The 14,347-nt window shown below is 41.1% G+C and overlaps 2 protein-coding genes across 3 annotated transcripts; both read left to right on the forward strand.

Annotated features, from left to right (window-relative positions):
- Positions 1-399: 399 nt before the first annotated feature.
- LOC135237953 (troponin C, skeletal muscle-like) lies at positions 400-7,353 on the forward strand. The gene is made up of 6 exons (XM_064305545.1): positions 400-558; positions 3,280-3,331; positions 4,039-4,182; positions 4,424-4,538; positions 5,067-5,203; positions 5,499-7,353. The coding sequence occupies exons 1-6, from the start codon at positions 556-558 to the stop codon at positions 5,528-5,530; spliced, it is 483 nt and encodes a 160-aa protein (XP_064161615.1). The 5' UTR covers positions 400-555; the 3' UTR covers positions 5,531-7,353.
- A 47-nt stretch (positions 7,354-7,400) lies between these two features.
- Positions 7,401-14,218, forward strand: si:dkeyp-97e7.9 (DEP domain-containing mTOR-interacting protein). 2 transcript variants are annotated; one of them, XM_064305541.1, is made up of 10 exons: positions 7,401-8,246; positions 8,697-8,875; positions 8,968-9,091; positions 10,001-10,179; positions 11,619-11,843; positions 12,350-12,487; positions 12,597-12,667; positions 12,791-12,895; positions 13,006-13,156; positions 13,288-14,218. In XM_064305541.1, exons 1-9 carry the CDS (start codon positions 8,161-8,163, stop codon positions 13,129-13,131), a joined length of 1,233 nt encoding a protein of 410 aa, XP_064161611.1. In that variant the 5' UTR covers positions 7,401-8,160; the 3' UTR covers positions 13,132-13,156; positions 13,288-14,218. The 2 variants fall into 2 exon arrangements, with proteins under 2 accessions (XP_064161611.1, XP_064161612.1); XM_064305542.1 differs by having other exon boundaries at positions 13,006-13,132.
- The last annotated feature ends 129 nt before the right edge of the window (positions 14,219-14,347 follow it).

Consider the following 14,347-nt stretch of genomic DNA (forward strand, 5'->3'; position numbering starts at 1 on the left):
CCAATACCTGAAATAAAGACCACAAGAGATGCAGACTTCAACTTCACGTTTGAAAACTGCACATGGACAGCAAATAATTACCCTCGCACGAACGAAGAATCATTTCCAAAAACAAAATTAAGAAAGTCAACAAAACGACAAGTTTCTGTGATGTCATTTCTATGGCCTCTCAAACCGTCAAATGGCTTTATTGGCACCAACGGGGGCTTTTATAAATGGTACAGTGTGTGTGGCTATCGCCTTTCTGCCTCCTCGTTTCTCCGTCTCCATATTCAATCATGGGAATGTGCGCTGCACCAAAAAGATGTTCGTAGATTCGTGGCGACCACCGTTCTTTCCAGAATTCGATTGGCTTGTAGCAGCTTCCGAACCCTAAAAGTTGAAGATTCTAATCCTGGAGGCCGGTGAATGACAGGGGGCGTGTCCTTGGTTGCCGGTTTTAAGTGTGTGTGAACTCTCAAGTTGACGTCTAGTCTTTTTGTTCAGGTGCACACAGACTGACCGTTCCTCTGGCCCTTTTCCTTGGAATTTTTGGGGGAAAACTAATCCGCAGCTATGGTAAGCTTAATTCACCCGTGTGGAGGTTTAATTGTGTAGAGCAATCTAGGTGTTCATCAAATAAGGTAATGACATATCAGAATTGCCCTCTTTAGCGTTGGAATTGTGAACTATTAATAAAATAATTCAGAACTCTTATTTTGGCTCTATCTTTCTTTTACAATAAAATGCATGTAGGGCCATTAGTAAATAAAAAAAAATCATTTTGAAAAACAACACTGAAAAGCATAGGCCTATGTAATATTAAACCTACATAGTACAGAAACGTGAAGGGAAATTGCATCATTAGGCACCACATGCTATGTCAGATCAAGAAAAAGCGAATTAAATCGACATTTAAATACGTATTGCTGAATATTTAGTTTTTACTTGAATATTGTGTCATGAAAAGGAGTCATATTTGGTCACTGGCTATAGCCTACTATTTCCTATTGTAAGCTATAACTAGCCTATGTCTGGCATATTTTGATGACATTGCGTGTAAATCTTTCGAGACGTACTGCTCATTTCTGGGCATCCACGAAAGGAAAGGGGGATTACAGAAGAATTTTCAGTTGGTGCTGAGAAGTAAGTCGAGCAGGGATAGCTTTCTTTGCCTCGAGCTTCAGATGGTCCGGCAGCTTGACCTCGGGCCGGGAAGATTACGTGCTTATCAGGCAGATTCCTCGGAATTGGGTTTCCACGCAGCCTTAGAGCAGAGATTCTCAAACTCGGTCCTGGGGACTCCAGTGTACGTTATCCAGACCACAAGTGAAATCTCAGCCTTCTAGCATTCATTTTTTCTTAATTAGACGCTTTTCTTGTTTTGAGGCATTCTTTAACATTAGGCCTATGTCAGAAATAGCTATGCATGGCAGATATTCACATTATAATTATTGTGCTTTTGAAATGATTACATTAAAAAGTAATCAAATTAACCCTTGTTAATGTTCTTAAATTAACGTTATAGTGCTGATGTAATAATCACGACTAGTAATCGAAAGCAATGGAGTTATAGAACATTTAGAATTTTCAGCTAGAATTTTCAATGTAAAAAAACCTACTCTTCAAAGGCTTAATGACTGAAGCGAATCTTACACTACTAATTGGTGAAAGTGTAGACACCTGGCCGCTATAACGAACCATTTGACTAATGAAGAATTCAAAGACAAATGATAACTAGCCACGCTGGCATTGTGTTTAGAAGATAAAGGAATACATTAGGAAAGAACTTAAACATGTGTTCGACAGCCTTCACTTTGCAATTGGCTGTAACAAAACCTAGCATAGAACAGGGATCCCCAGGACACAGAGTGTGAGAACCACTGATCTAAAGACTTGGCACAAGGTAGCAGAGCTAATGTGTTGAGCCCCAGCTGGGTGCGACAATATCCCACAGAGGGTGTCATGTAATCCAGCTGTCACCGTGCTTCATCTATTTATGGATGCAGCAATGGCTTTTTTTCTTCAAATGACTCAGAGCCTGCATTGTAACACCTAGATGACGAACTGATGGTCAGTATTCCTTGCTATAACTAACAAACATCCCTAACACAAAAAGTATATTTCCATATACATGGAGATACAACACATTTGGTTCTTTTGATTTGTCATTCTTGGTGGCAATGACAATGTAATGCTCTGATCATATTTTAAGTCTGTAAATGCACATACCAATGATTCCAGGACATAGCACCGACTTATTTGTGAAATAAGAAACACTTTTGTATCGTTGTTTATATTGAGAAAAATGTCAAGTAAGATATACAGTGAGCTCCATAATGTTTGGGACAAGGGCATATTTTTGTATTTGGCTCTTGACTACAATTTTATATTTGTATTAAAACAATTGACGGTTAAAGGGTAGATTCTCAGCTTTCATTAAAGGGTTAAATGTTTTGGTTTTATCATGTAGAGATAACAGTACTTTTAATACCCTGTCTCCCCATTTCTTGGCACCATGATGTTTGGGACAAATGGCTTTACAGGTGTTTCTGATCAGTCAGGTGTGTTTAATTGCTTCCGTAGTGCAGGTATAAAAGAGCTTTCAGTATCTAGTCTTCTAGATTCTAGGTTTTTGATTGCCTTTGGAGTCTGCTATTGCCATTTGTCAGCATGAGGACCATAGTTGTGCCAATGAAAGTCAAGGAAGCCATTGTGAGGCTGAGAAATAAGAAAAAACATTTGGAGGAGAGAGGTTCCAAAAATGAGCACTGATATACGCATTTGGACAAACCAATCAAATATATTTCGCATAATATACCAATTGTTGCTGCTTTGGTCTTAGTGCAATACATACTGTAGCGATCTGCTCCTGAGGCTGCTTAACTGCTCCACTGCGGTGAATTCATGTTTAGTGTGATAGTTAGCGCAGCCACCTCTCCCCCCTGGAACCCGAGGTTCAAACCTTGCCAGATCCCTGTCGTTACAATATTAATAGCCTATAGCCAACAGAATGTATTATAAGAGCAAAAACTGAGATATTTTGTCAAGTTTTTAAAATGTATTTGGACACCCTCCACATTACATTAAAATTTATTATTCAATATCTAATTGTATATTTTCAATATATGGAAATATTTTTCCGTTGCGTAGCCTAAGGGATCATACAAACACAAAATGTGTTTTATTGTACTGCTATGACGTGAGACAGATGTTGCAGGGACAATGTTGGGACTGTATTAGTGGGACTCATCAGGCAGTGAGGATGATGATGATGATGATGAAGGTGTTGTCTTACAGAGTGAAGCACAACAGGAGGCCCGCTCCTACTTGAGCGAGGAGATGATCGCTGGTGAGCTAGCACCCATCCGTTTCACAGTTTATGAGAACGATATATCCCGCACACCATCTAACTCTCCCAGTATTTCATTTCATTATTTTTCTTGTGAGCAAATGATGTTGCCAGCCATTATTAGGTCTTCATTGGGTGTCGCCATGTTGTCACTTGCTCAGTAGTAAAATTTAATAAATACATTTATGTCTGGGAGGTTTCAGTCTGCGACTGTTAATTATCAGGAGCAATCATTTGTTTTTATCAGTCCGCCTGAAAAATATGGGGGTTCATATGCTTTTTTGAGACTCTCCAGTTTAAGATAAACACACCTGTCCACAATATCTTCTGCCATTGTAATTGGCATATATTTGAAATAAAATGATTCATGTTTATTTATGGGCAGGCCTATATTTTACCAGAATGTTTTAAACGCAATGGAAAATCTCATTGGATCTGATTCCAACATTGTAATGTATTATTTCTTTTTTTCCATGCAATATGTTTAATGTGCACAATAACTCATTTCCACACAAAACTCAGTGAACTTGTCTGTATTTATGAAGAGTGGGTTAGAAGTAAATGTGATTGATTTTGCAGAACTTCATCAATACTGATGCAGCCACGATACGGCAAATATGCTCCAACAGCTCAGATTTGTTCGACTGTTTCACAAATCCGTGCTGTCTTTCCATGCATTCCTCACCACGTTTACGACATTCTCCCAGAGTTCAAGGCTGCCTTCGACATGTTCGACACTGACGGTGGCGGTGACATCAGCACCAAGGAGTTGGGTACCGTAATGAGGATGCTGGGCCAGAACCCAACAAGAGAGGAGTTGGATGAAATCATTGAGGAGGTTGATGAGGACGGTGAGCAATGTTTGGTTCACTCTTAGGCCATTTTGAAACCTGTGACGAATCCCAGGGTAGCTACCTGATGCTATTTTTGAATTTTGAGTAGGTCTATTCTACATTTTTTTCAAAGCATCTGTTCAAAGTACAGAGGACACTCACTAATTCACTGATTATGTAGAAAGAAAGATGCTCTAACTTATGGAATGAACACTTTGAAGGTCTCCCCATCAATCATGTCTAAATCTTCTCATCTCAGGCAGCGGCACCATCGACTTTGAGGAATTCTTGGTCATGATGGTCAGACAGCTAAAGGAGGACCAGGCCGGAAAGAGCGAAGAGGAATTGGCTGAGTGCTTTCGTGTATTTGACAAGTGAGTTGTATCATCTTCTCTGGGGATTGGCTGCTAGGATTCAGCTCCATGCTCTCACATTAGCCAACTGGCCTGTATGTCCCATAAGTTCAACATTGCATTATATTATAGCAGTTCAAGTGACTTTAGAAAAAAACAAGCAGAGATTTGTTTATTATAAATGGACATCTCTACAGAGCATGTGAGATTCTGTTGCCTATATCCCACTTCTTGCGCAAGCAGAACGAACTGGAATGTGAGGGGTAAAACAAAGGGAGATTGCTAGTTAATTGATCAAGGATAGCGGCGTTTTCTCATACGGATAAAAAAAAATTGTGAAAATGGTTCTCCAAGTGTATTTGGGCAGGCATTAATTTATTTGGGTGGCCTGCCCAAGTAAAGCCTAGGTGTGGGAAACCCTGTGTAGTCCTCACTATGTCACACTGCAAAAAGAACCTGGACAAGCCAGTCTCATCCTTGGTTCTGTGATGGGGAGGCGTGTGTCTGGACTGTGCCTCACGCGCGTGCGTGCGTGTCTGTGTCCTGCAGGAACGCCGATGGCTACATCGACAGAGAGGAGTTTGCTCTGATCATCCGCAGCACCGGAGAGAGCATCACAGAGGACGAGATCGACGAGCTCCTGAAGGACGGCGACAAGAATGCAGATGGCATGCTGGACTTTGACGGTGGGTGTTTGGAGTCACTGGTCTGTGATTTGGGGCGTTTTAGGTTTCTGGTTCACATTCGGGGGTGTTTGGGGCTACCAGTTTGTGATTTTGGGTATTTGAGTTTGCTGTTTCTGGTTACTGGTTTGCTTTGATTGGTGTTGCTGGGCTTTGATGATTCCACAGGGATTGCCGTTTAAGGCATTTGAAATTGCCAGTTTATGTTTGGGGCTGTTTAGGTCACTGGATTTGAGTGGCTGTGTTGTGATCTTTGTTTGCCTAAGTTAATTACATTTTTTTTGTTGCTGTTTTATAGAATTCCTTAAGATGATGGAAAATGTGCAGTAAAGCAGGGACTCAAGGACATTCCTCCTCCCCATGACCTCCGACCCCTTCTGGCCCCTCCTCCTTTCACCCTCTACAAGCTCCACCTCCCCCCTGTCTTTACAGACCTCAGCCTTTTTTGACAGACAGGGCTCATTCCAATCGCTTATTTTTCCCTCCTTGCATCCTATATAGGAAACGTGTATTAGGCAAATGGAAAATCCTTGTTCAGTCACACATCAGTTTTAAGCCATGTCAATTACAGATGTGAAAGATTAAGAGAGGTGGATCCACAGGCCGATCATGAGTACATCACACGTTCTGGAAGAAAACCTCTGTGAAGGATGCTCCCATGTTTCCTTGCTCAAGCATCCTTTGGGAGCTTCCTAGCTCCTCACTCATAGCTCCTTCAAGGAGCATTGAATACGTTGGACTGTCTTTAAACATGGCGGACCTCAATCGATTTCTGGGTCAGGCGAGGACCAAGGAGACAAGAATGGATAAAATAAGTGATTAGAATGAGCCCACAGGCTCTGACTCCTGTCAAGTGGCTTTTTGCCTGCTTCTCTCTCACCAGCATGAAGCCACATCCAGGACTGACCACTGCATTGTCATCATGGTCTAAATCCTTATGCTGGGAAGGAATGCAGTTCCACTCTCTGCTGTAGGGGAGCACACCTTACAATCCCAAGACACAACAACAACAGCCAGTGGCTCCCTCCACTCCCCCTAGCAGTATGTCATCTATATCAGCAGTTAGACTTTTATACTTCCTAGTTAACACCAAGTCGCCATGGAAACTGCACATGAACACTTGTAAAGGTGTAATAAACAAATGGCTAAAAAAAACATCTGGCTTCTGTTTGGTGGGTCTAGAATTTCATTAGTCTGTATATTGATAAAGGAATATTAATGAAATAACTTTTTTTCCCTTTTCTACACTTTTTTTTTCTTGGTTCAAAGCCACCTAATTTTTTTTTGGTTCAAAGCCACCTCTCTGTTCCAGAGGGTTGGGAATGTGCATATATTACAGTATAATATTACAGAGGGTTGGAAATGTGCATATATTACAGTATAATATTACAGAGGGTTGGGAATGTGCATATATTACAGTATAATATTATTTATGGCACAAGGGGCATACAATGAAATAAAAACTTAGAAAATGCACTGGACCAAGAAAATGAACTTGTACACAATTTAAATGCTACACACATTACATAGCAGTACAGGATGGACATAAGTGGAAGGTGCACTTACACCAGTCAAAAGAACAATCATGATGATCTGACACCTACAAGAAATCTTTCAGAGATTGAAGTATTTTACATGGTGAGAAAAGGCCCAAGGGAAATTTTGATCCTAATTTCATGCCAGGACAGGTCTAAGCCAATCTTTTAGTTTTTTAGTTGTATTGTCACCAAGCCATGGAGTGAATTTCTTTATTGGTTAGAAATGGACTGTGGAAATGGGCTGTAGGTATGCAGTGCAGGGAGGATTTCTTGGTGAAATGTTCTGCAGTGTCAGTCTGTGAACCAAGAAATGACTGTGATATCATGAACGGTTCCAGGAAGTTCTACTCAAATATGGTCTGGTGGGTCATGCTGTTCGGGAGACAAACAAGACAGTTTCAGTATGTATGTAATGGCTTTAATTTAATCAAAACTTTTGTATGTATGGACAGTAACAAAATTTTTGTTGTTTTGGGTCGGTACTCATATACATATAGGCATATTACATTTGAAATGAAACATTGAATTGAATTAAAGCCCTTTTAATACATAGCCCCTGCATTTTAGGGGACCAAAAGTAATCGGACAAATTAACACAATCTTCAGTTGTTGTCATCTTCCTGTTTTGGGGGCTTTTTGTTGCCAACAATCTTCTCTTGGACTCAGGACTTTGCCACCTGTCTGTGTGTGTGTGTGTGTGTGTATATATATATAGAGAAAGAGAGAGAGAGAGAGAGAGACGTATAGATGCAGTATTTTAGACAATTAAAAAGCCTAAATACCTGTTGTGTTGCAACAATTTTTATTTTTACACACTCTGTGTGTGTGTGTGTGTGTGTAAAGATAAATACATCTCATCATATTTTCACATTAATTTTGGTGGAGAAATGACATTGAAAGAATTTCCTACAAAAAAGGAAACAATATTTGAAAAGTGAACAGTAAAATAAGTATCTACAGATGCAATTGCGGGGTTTTATAATGTGCATTGAAGCTATAAAGTATATTATTGCAACTGTAAATTCACACAAAAACAGTCTAGATAACAGTCTACGTATTATCAAAAACAAATGCTTATAACCTACTTCTGTGTGCACATAATGTGTGTGAGTGTATTTGTGTGTGAGTGAGAGAAAGTGTGTATGTGTGTCTGTGTGTGTGTGAGTGTGTACACAACATGGTCCCCTAAGGGTGTATGGGTGGGGGTGCGTGCTGTGTGTTTGGTGTTTGGTAAATACTAAGGGTGTTATAGAGGTCTTCAGGCTGGTCGGTTCACTCCTATATGAGATATCAGTTTCCCAGTGAGTGTGTCAGTTTGAGTGTGCCAGTGTATCAGCGTGAGTGTGTCAGGGTATCAGTGTGAATGTGTCAGTGTATCAGCGTCAGTGTGTTGGTGTGTCAGCGTGAGTTTTTCAGAAACAGATGGAGAAAATCGGTAGCAGCATGAAGAGGAAAGCCACTGCAAGGCAGCACAAAGCGGAGGTGATGATCGCGGGTGAGCAGCTCAGGTAAAGAAGGGGAGAGAGAGCCATATCAGCTCTATGGTACCTGCCTGTGAATGTTCTTGTGTGGAGCAGCATGACTACAAAGCTGCTTTCTGTCATAGAGATGATCAGCATAATCAAATCTGCTTGTGACACTGGAGGAAAGGTGTTAGGATATTATGTTTACATTGCTGAAAGTGTTTGTTTTTTTTGCAGAAGGTTTCACTGACTACCTTCCATGAAATATATAGACAAACTGATTCAAATCGAATGCCACTCAGTTTCAGTTCAGTTTAAATTCTGTTTAAATTTGTATTAAATTTGTATTTAATTCAGGTTAATACCTTCCCTCTGTAACATTACAACCGTATTTCATCAAAACGATTTAAGCCCGTAGGTGCAGTAGATTTCCCATCAGGCCACACTGTGGCCCATAGGGAAATAAATGTGAAAGTCACACATCTCCTTCTGAAGGCTGCGACTGCACGACAGCAAGCTGATCAAGGACAGGAGGTATCACCTGCGCACCTACCCCAACTGCTTTGTGGCACAGGAGCTGATAGACTGGCTGATCAGCCACAAGGAGGCGCCAGACCGAGCCACCGCCGTTCGTCTCATGCAGCATCTGATGGAGCACGACATCGTACACCAAGGTACTGCGTGTACACATATGGGCATTGTATGTATGTGTGTGTGTGTGTGTGTGTGTGTGTGTGTAACTGTGTGCACTGTGTCTCTCCTTCAGTGTGTGACAAATGCTCGGTGTTCAAAGATGCCAAACTGCTGTACCGCTTCCGTAAGGATGACGGAACTTTCCCCTTCAATTCGGAGGTGAAGGTGTTCATTCGTGGCCAGAGGCTCTACGAACAGTAAGACAACGCTGGGCCTGCAACACAACCTCCGGCATACTGTGTATTTGAAATAAGGTTATATCCACAAGGAGATCTTGCATTTTAAGTGGCTGCACACCTAGGGCTTATTCATAGGGTACAACTGTAAGGAAATTTGGGTGCCTCAGCATGTCTGTTGAATGTCTCAGCATGTTGAATTCAACTGGGATAGACCTGCTGCAGGCATGGATGTACAAAGGGGGTGTTTTGATAGTCAGTCAGAAAGGGAGCACACATGCATACAGAGGTAACAATGGCCATTTTCTTACCTGTAACCTTATTGGTACATTTTGTTCTGGGAAAGAGTTATAAAACTGTTGCTTTAACAACAATGCATTGTAATTGGCTTATACTATTTTTACTTTGTTAATAAATTGTTATTGATCCAAACTTTGGAACTACAAGTATGAATTTACAAAGGACCAAATTCCTCCAGAACATTGTTATGTTTCTGAACATTCTGCCTACTGAACACAAAGTTCACTCTGAATGGTTTGCTATATTTTGCAACACTCAGTAGATGTGTAATGGGCCCCTCTTGAGAGCAGGAATGTTGGCTTTCCTTGATTGCTGGTGGGGTAATGTACTGCAGTGAATTCAAGTATGCCATTGGCTGCAATATAAAGGCTGTTGCTACTTTAATTTTACCTCCCAGGCCTCTTGACATTCAAAAATGTTCATGATTTATGTTTGGTGCTCTTGAATATGCCCCTAAACCTGTGTTCATTTGCATGGCATCAAGAGTTAATAAACTTTTCCAGCTTCCAGTACTGTTGTTAATGCCTCACACAACCATGTCGGGTGAATGTATCTGTTTTAAGCCCCGAAAGGAAAACTCGCACTTGTATTTATATGGGCAGGGACCGGTGTGTGTGCTTGTAACCTCAGGTTGATTTTGGGGAGGAGCTCTGTCCTGCAGGTGAGGGAGGAGCTGGGCGTGGCTTATCAGCGCTCATTCCCCGGCTGTCAGATGATTGATTGGCTGCTGCAGAATGGCGAGGCAGAGAGCAGGCGGCAGGGGCTGGAGCTGTGTCGCGCTCTGCTGGAGCACGGAATCATCCAGCATGGTGAGGGACCGCCCCCACCGCCCCTCAGTCCCTATCATCTTTCATCACTGCCACCACCCAACGGCGTAGCTCTGATTTTAATAAGGCGGGGACACATTTAGACACTGTCCAACAGGCTACCTGTACCCTCACACCCCCAGCACATGCACACATTACACAAAAGAATGTATATGCAGGGTTCCATCAAATATGAGTTATGCCTGAACTGCCAAATATGAACATCATAGTAAAATATGCTATTATAGCGCCTGCTGTGTTTGGCTATGGTAGCTTCGGTTAAATGTTAATTAGTTAAACATATGTTAGCTAAGAGAATCATTATCAACGGTGAGTTAGCTTTCGATGATGTATAGTTCGTTACATCAAAATAAAAAAAACGTTATGTCCATTTTCCATGGTGGATGGTGGTTTGCAAACAAGCAAAACCTAAAATGATGAGCATTATCAAACAAACAATAATTATGTAGTTACTGGTAGCGGCTAATGTCAGGGCATTGTCAAACAGTCTGTTTAACTATGTGTTTGATGGGATTTTAAGACATTTACTGACTCAAACACTGACTGCTGACTGTAAATACCATCTGACTCCTGACTTTGCAGTGACAGAATCCAGTGGCACTGCTACAATAAGCTTCTCCTCTGAGAACAAGTTTGAGGAAAACAGGTTTCAGGTCTATTGCGTATGGGTCTGTATCAGCATATATAAGTGTATGTCTGTGGGAGTTTTTTTATTAGTATGTACAAGCATATACAAAGATTTCCCCCATTATAAAAGAAAGATGAGCGTGTGTGATTATATTTGTGAATCTGTGTCAGTGTATATGTGTACATAGGTTTATGTGCATGTACATGTAAAATGTATTTGTGTGTTCACAGGTTTTAAATGTGCGTATGACGAGTATGTGCGTATGTTAGCCCTGTGTACATAAATGTGTTTATAAATGTATATGAATAAAATCAGCAGAGGTCCGAAGGGCATCGATCTGATTCATTTGATATAACATGCAAAAACGTATTTGTATCATTATGAATAATATCAAAATATTTATTTAAATGTCCATAATCTTATGGTGGTTTGCTCTCTAGTAACACTGCCAACACCAATGTTTACATTTCTGACTTGACCTTATCAACACTTGTTTTTCCTTCTGGTAGACATGACTTCAATACGTTTTGGTACTCTCACCCTTATTTTGGTTGTATGTGTACGTTGTAACTGGATTGTGTTAACTGGATCATGTACAATATGGATCATATTGTAGCACGTGTGCCAAAATATTGAACCATAGCCCCATGAATTTAAATTGTATCCTATCATGGTGAAGCCTGAGGTTCACATCCCTAGTATACATGTGTACTTGTGTGTATAAGTGTGTGTGCCCAGGTTGTGTCTATACTTAAAGGGGATGAGTTCTTAGTTGGGTTTCCTCTCTCCACAGTGTCCCTGAAGCATCACTTCTTTGACGGCGCGCTGCTATATCAGTTCTGCATTAACTTCCGCCGACGGCGCCGCCTGGCTGAGCTGCTGACCGAGAGCGATGGAGATGCAGTGGGCGGGGCTGGAGGAGCTGAGGGGGCGGGAGCTCACACACAGGAGAATTTCACTGACAGCCCTTTCACCCTGAGGAAAAACCTCCCTCAGGGAAACAGCAACTTCCTGTCTGGTACATACACACAAAGACAACGATTCTCTCTCTCTCTCTCATTCACACAGAGAGACACACACACGGCTCACACATTAGGCACGCGTTATATAGGGACGCTCACAAACAAACTTTCTCATTCATTTCCTCTCTCACATGCACAAATACTACATGCACACCCTCTCTCTCATACACACACACATTTACACATTGACACATAGAATACACAATACACCGACTAAATACACAATGCTCTAATGACACTTCCATGTTTTTCCTGTTTCTGTATGTGTTTGTGTGTGCGCATCTGTGCATATATGTGTGTACGTGTATGTGTGCATATTTGTGTGTGTGTGTGTATGTGCATGAGCATATTTATATGTGCATGTATGCATATTTGTGTGTATATTTGTGCGTATGTGTATGCACATGCATACTTCCGTGTTTGTGAATGTCTGCACGTGCATGTTTGTGTGTGCATATGCATGTGTGTGTATGTGTGTGTGTGTGTGTGTGTATGTGTGCAGTACAGCCCACTAAGGAGATTAGGGTGATGTCGGCAGTGCGCAGGGGGAGTTGGCCCTCTCAGCAGAACAGCCCCGGCGGATACCTTCCCCCTGTGCCTCTCTGCTCCGCCTCTCTGGCAAAGTGCAACCCTAAATCAGGTCAGGGGCCACTTACCCTGGTACAGCACCCACTGTCTGAGGTACCCTAACACAGAGTACCGCTTGCTGACTGATTGGCTGATTCTGATTAGCTGGCTCTGATTGACAGTGCTGAGGAGGAGAGTGACCTGCCGAGAGCTACTGTCTCCTGGGGGGCCTTTCATCAAAAGGGTTCTGACGGTAAGCAAGCTCACTGTTAAGAGTCTCTGTGTGGTGTGTGAGTATTGGTGTGTCAGTGTGACGGAGCAACAGAGGGTCAGTGTGTCAGAAGAACAGAACATTAGTGTCTCTGTTCCTCTGCAGGTAGTGGGGGATGCTGTGGGCTGGGGGTTTGTTGTTCGTGGGTCTTCACCTTGTTATATCCAAGCTGTGGATCCAGGGGGACCTGCTGCTGCAGCAGGAGTAAAGGTAAAATATAAACAAACACATGCACACACTGACTCACTCAAATACACACACGCACAAAGTAAAAGGCATGGCAGTGAAAGACATTTAGAAACAGAGCTCTCCTCCCTCAGGTGCGTCAGTTTGTTTACCAGGTGAACGGGCTGTGTGTCCTTCACCTGGATTATCGCGCGGTCACCAAACTGGTCATGACTGGACCGCGTACGGTTGTGCTGGAGATGATGGAGCCACTTGACTGAGGTGATGATACCCAACCTGCCTCAGGTGTGACAGACACACAGAACTTTTTCAGTTTTGCACTTCCTACTTTTAACTATATCTCTGCTTATGAGTCACTACTTTTTTATGAGAAAATACATTTAACTGTATTTAACAATTTTTTGTTTTACATCCAGGCCATGGACTATGACCTCACAGTTGCACCAGTACATTTTCCTATGGAGATCTAACACCTGTCTGTGATCACCCTCACAGAAATGGAATATACTGCCTATATCTGTATTTAATACAATTTCACAGCAGCAATAGTTTCTGTATTTGTTCATATATTCTTACAACATTTTTTCTCATCTTGTAGAATATATGAACTCTTCAGAATATATGGGCAAATATACAAAGACTTGTAGCTTTCAGAACTTAAAGTATATTTTAAAAAACAGTGGTTTGAAATATATTCATCATTATTTTTTATAAAGCATCCACATATTTATGTACTGCAGTAATTCACAATGTTCATATTGTCACTTATAATGGGTTTCTGATTCATTAACAGCTATTAAATATAAATATAATATAAATAAAAGAGCAGTTGGTGAGCTGAAAATTTATGGGGCCGAAAACTTTTTTTTAAACTGATTAGTCTCAAACTATTTTCATTCATTTTCCTTGCTTTTCCTTAATTTGTAATACATAGCTTTTTCACATTGCGTTAGGCAGATTAAATGATAAATAAAATTTAGAAAAATCCGGTTTGATCACAAAGTACAGTCATTGAAGAGAACTAGTCTGATCAAATTGAGTATTTTGTGAATTAATCTCTGCATTGATAATCAAGGAAAATGACTGCCAACATGTTGAGACCAATAATCAGTTTAAGGGGAAGATTTCGGTTGCACCTGTTGTCAGCTCACCAACAACTGCTGTACAAATATAATATAAATACAAATATGAATATTTTTTATAGCCCATAAAAGGTTATTAACTGATATCCCTTGATGTTTATATGCTTTCTTTCAAAAGGCAAAAGCACTGTAGAATCTCTATGTCCTCTGTTGCTGTGTACCACTGGTCCAAACTGGACTGCTCTCATTTCAGTAAAGATCAATTGACTGGACCGACTAATGTCATTCTTTAAGCAGATAGCACTCTCCCTTACCATTTATATCTTTTTTAATTTAAATAATTCATAGTTATACTGTGTGTTATTTCACCTGTGCCTCATTTACCTGCAGCACT

Source organism: Anguilla rostrata, chromosome 13 (genome assembly GCF_018555375.3).
Source record: "Anguilla rostrata isolate EN2019 chromosome 13, ASM1855537v3, whole genome shotgun sequence".
NCBI lineage: Eukaryota > Metazoa > Chordata > Actinopteri > Anguilliformes > Anguillidae > Anguilla > Anguilla rostrata.

Coding starts and splice junctions, on each gene's coding strand:
- LOC135237953 (XM_064305545.1), top strand. Junction 3,332..4,038: donor GAGCGAGGAGATGATCGCTG/GTGAGCTAGCAC, acceptor ACATTCTCCCAG/AGTTCAAGGCTGCCTTCGAC. Junction 5,204..5,498: donor TGGCATGCTGGACTTTGACG/GTGGGTGTTTGG, acceptor GCTGTTTTATAG/AATTCCTTAAGATGATGGAA.
- si:dkeyp-97e7.9 (XM_064305541.1), top strand. CDS start 8,161: ATGGAGAAAATCGGTAGCAGCATGAAGAGGAAAGCCACTGCAAGGCAG. Junction 9,092..10,000: donor GGCCAGAGGCTCTACGAACA/GTAAGACAACGC, acceptor TTGTAACCTCAG/GTTGATTTTGGGGAGGAGCT. Junction 12,668..12,790: donor TCATCAAAAGGGTTCTGACG/GTAAGCAAGCTC, acceptor GTTCCTCTGCAG/GTAGTGGGGGATGCTGTGGG.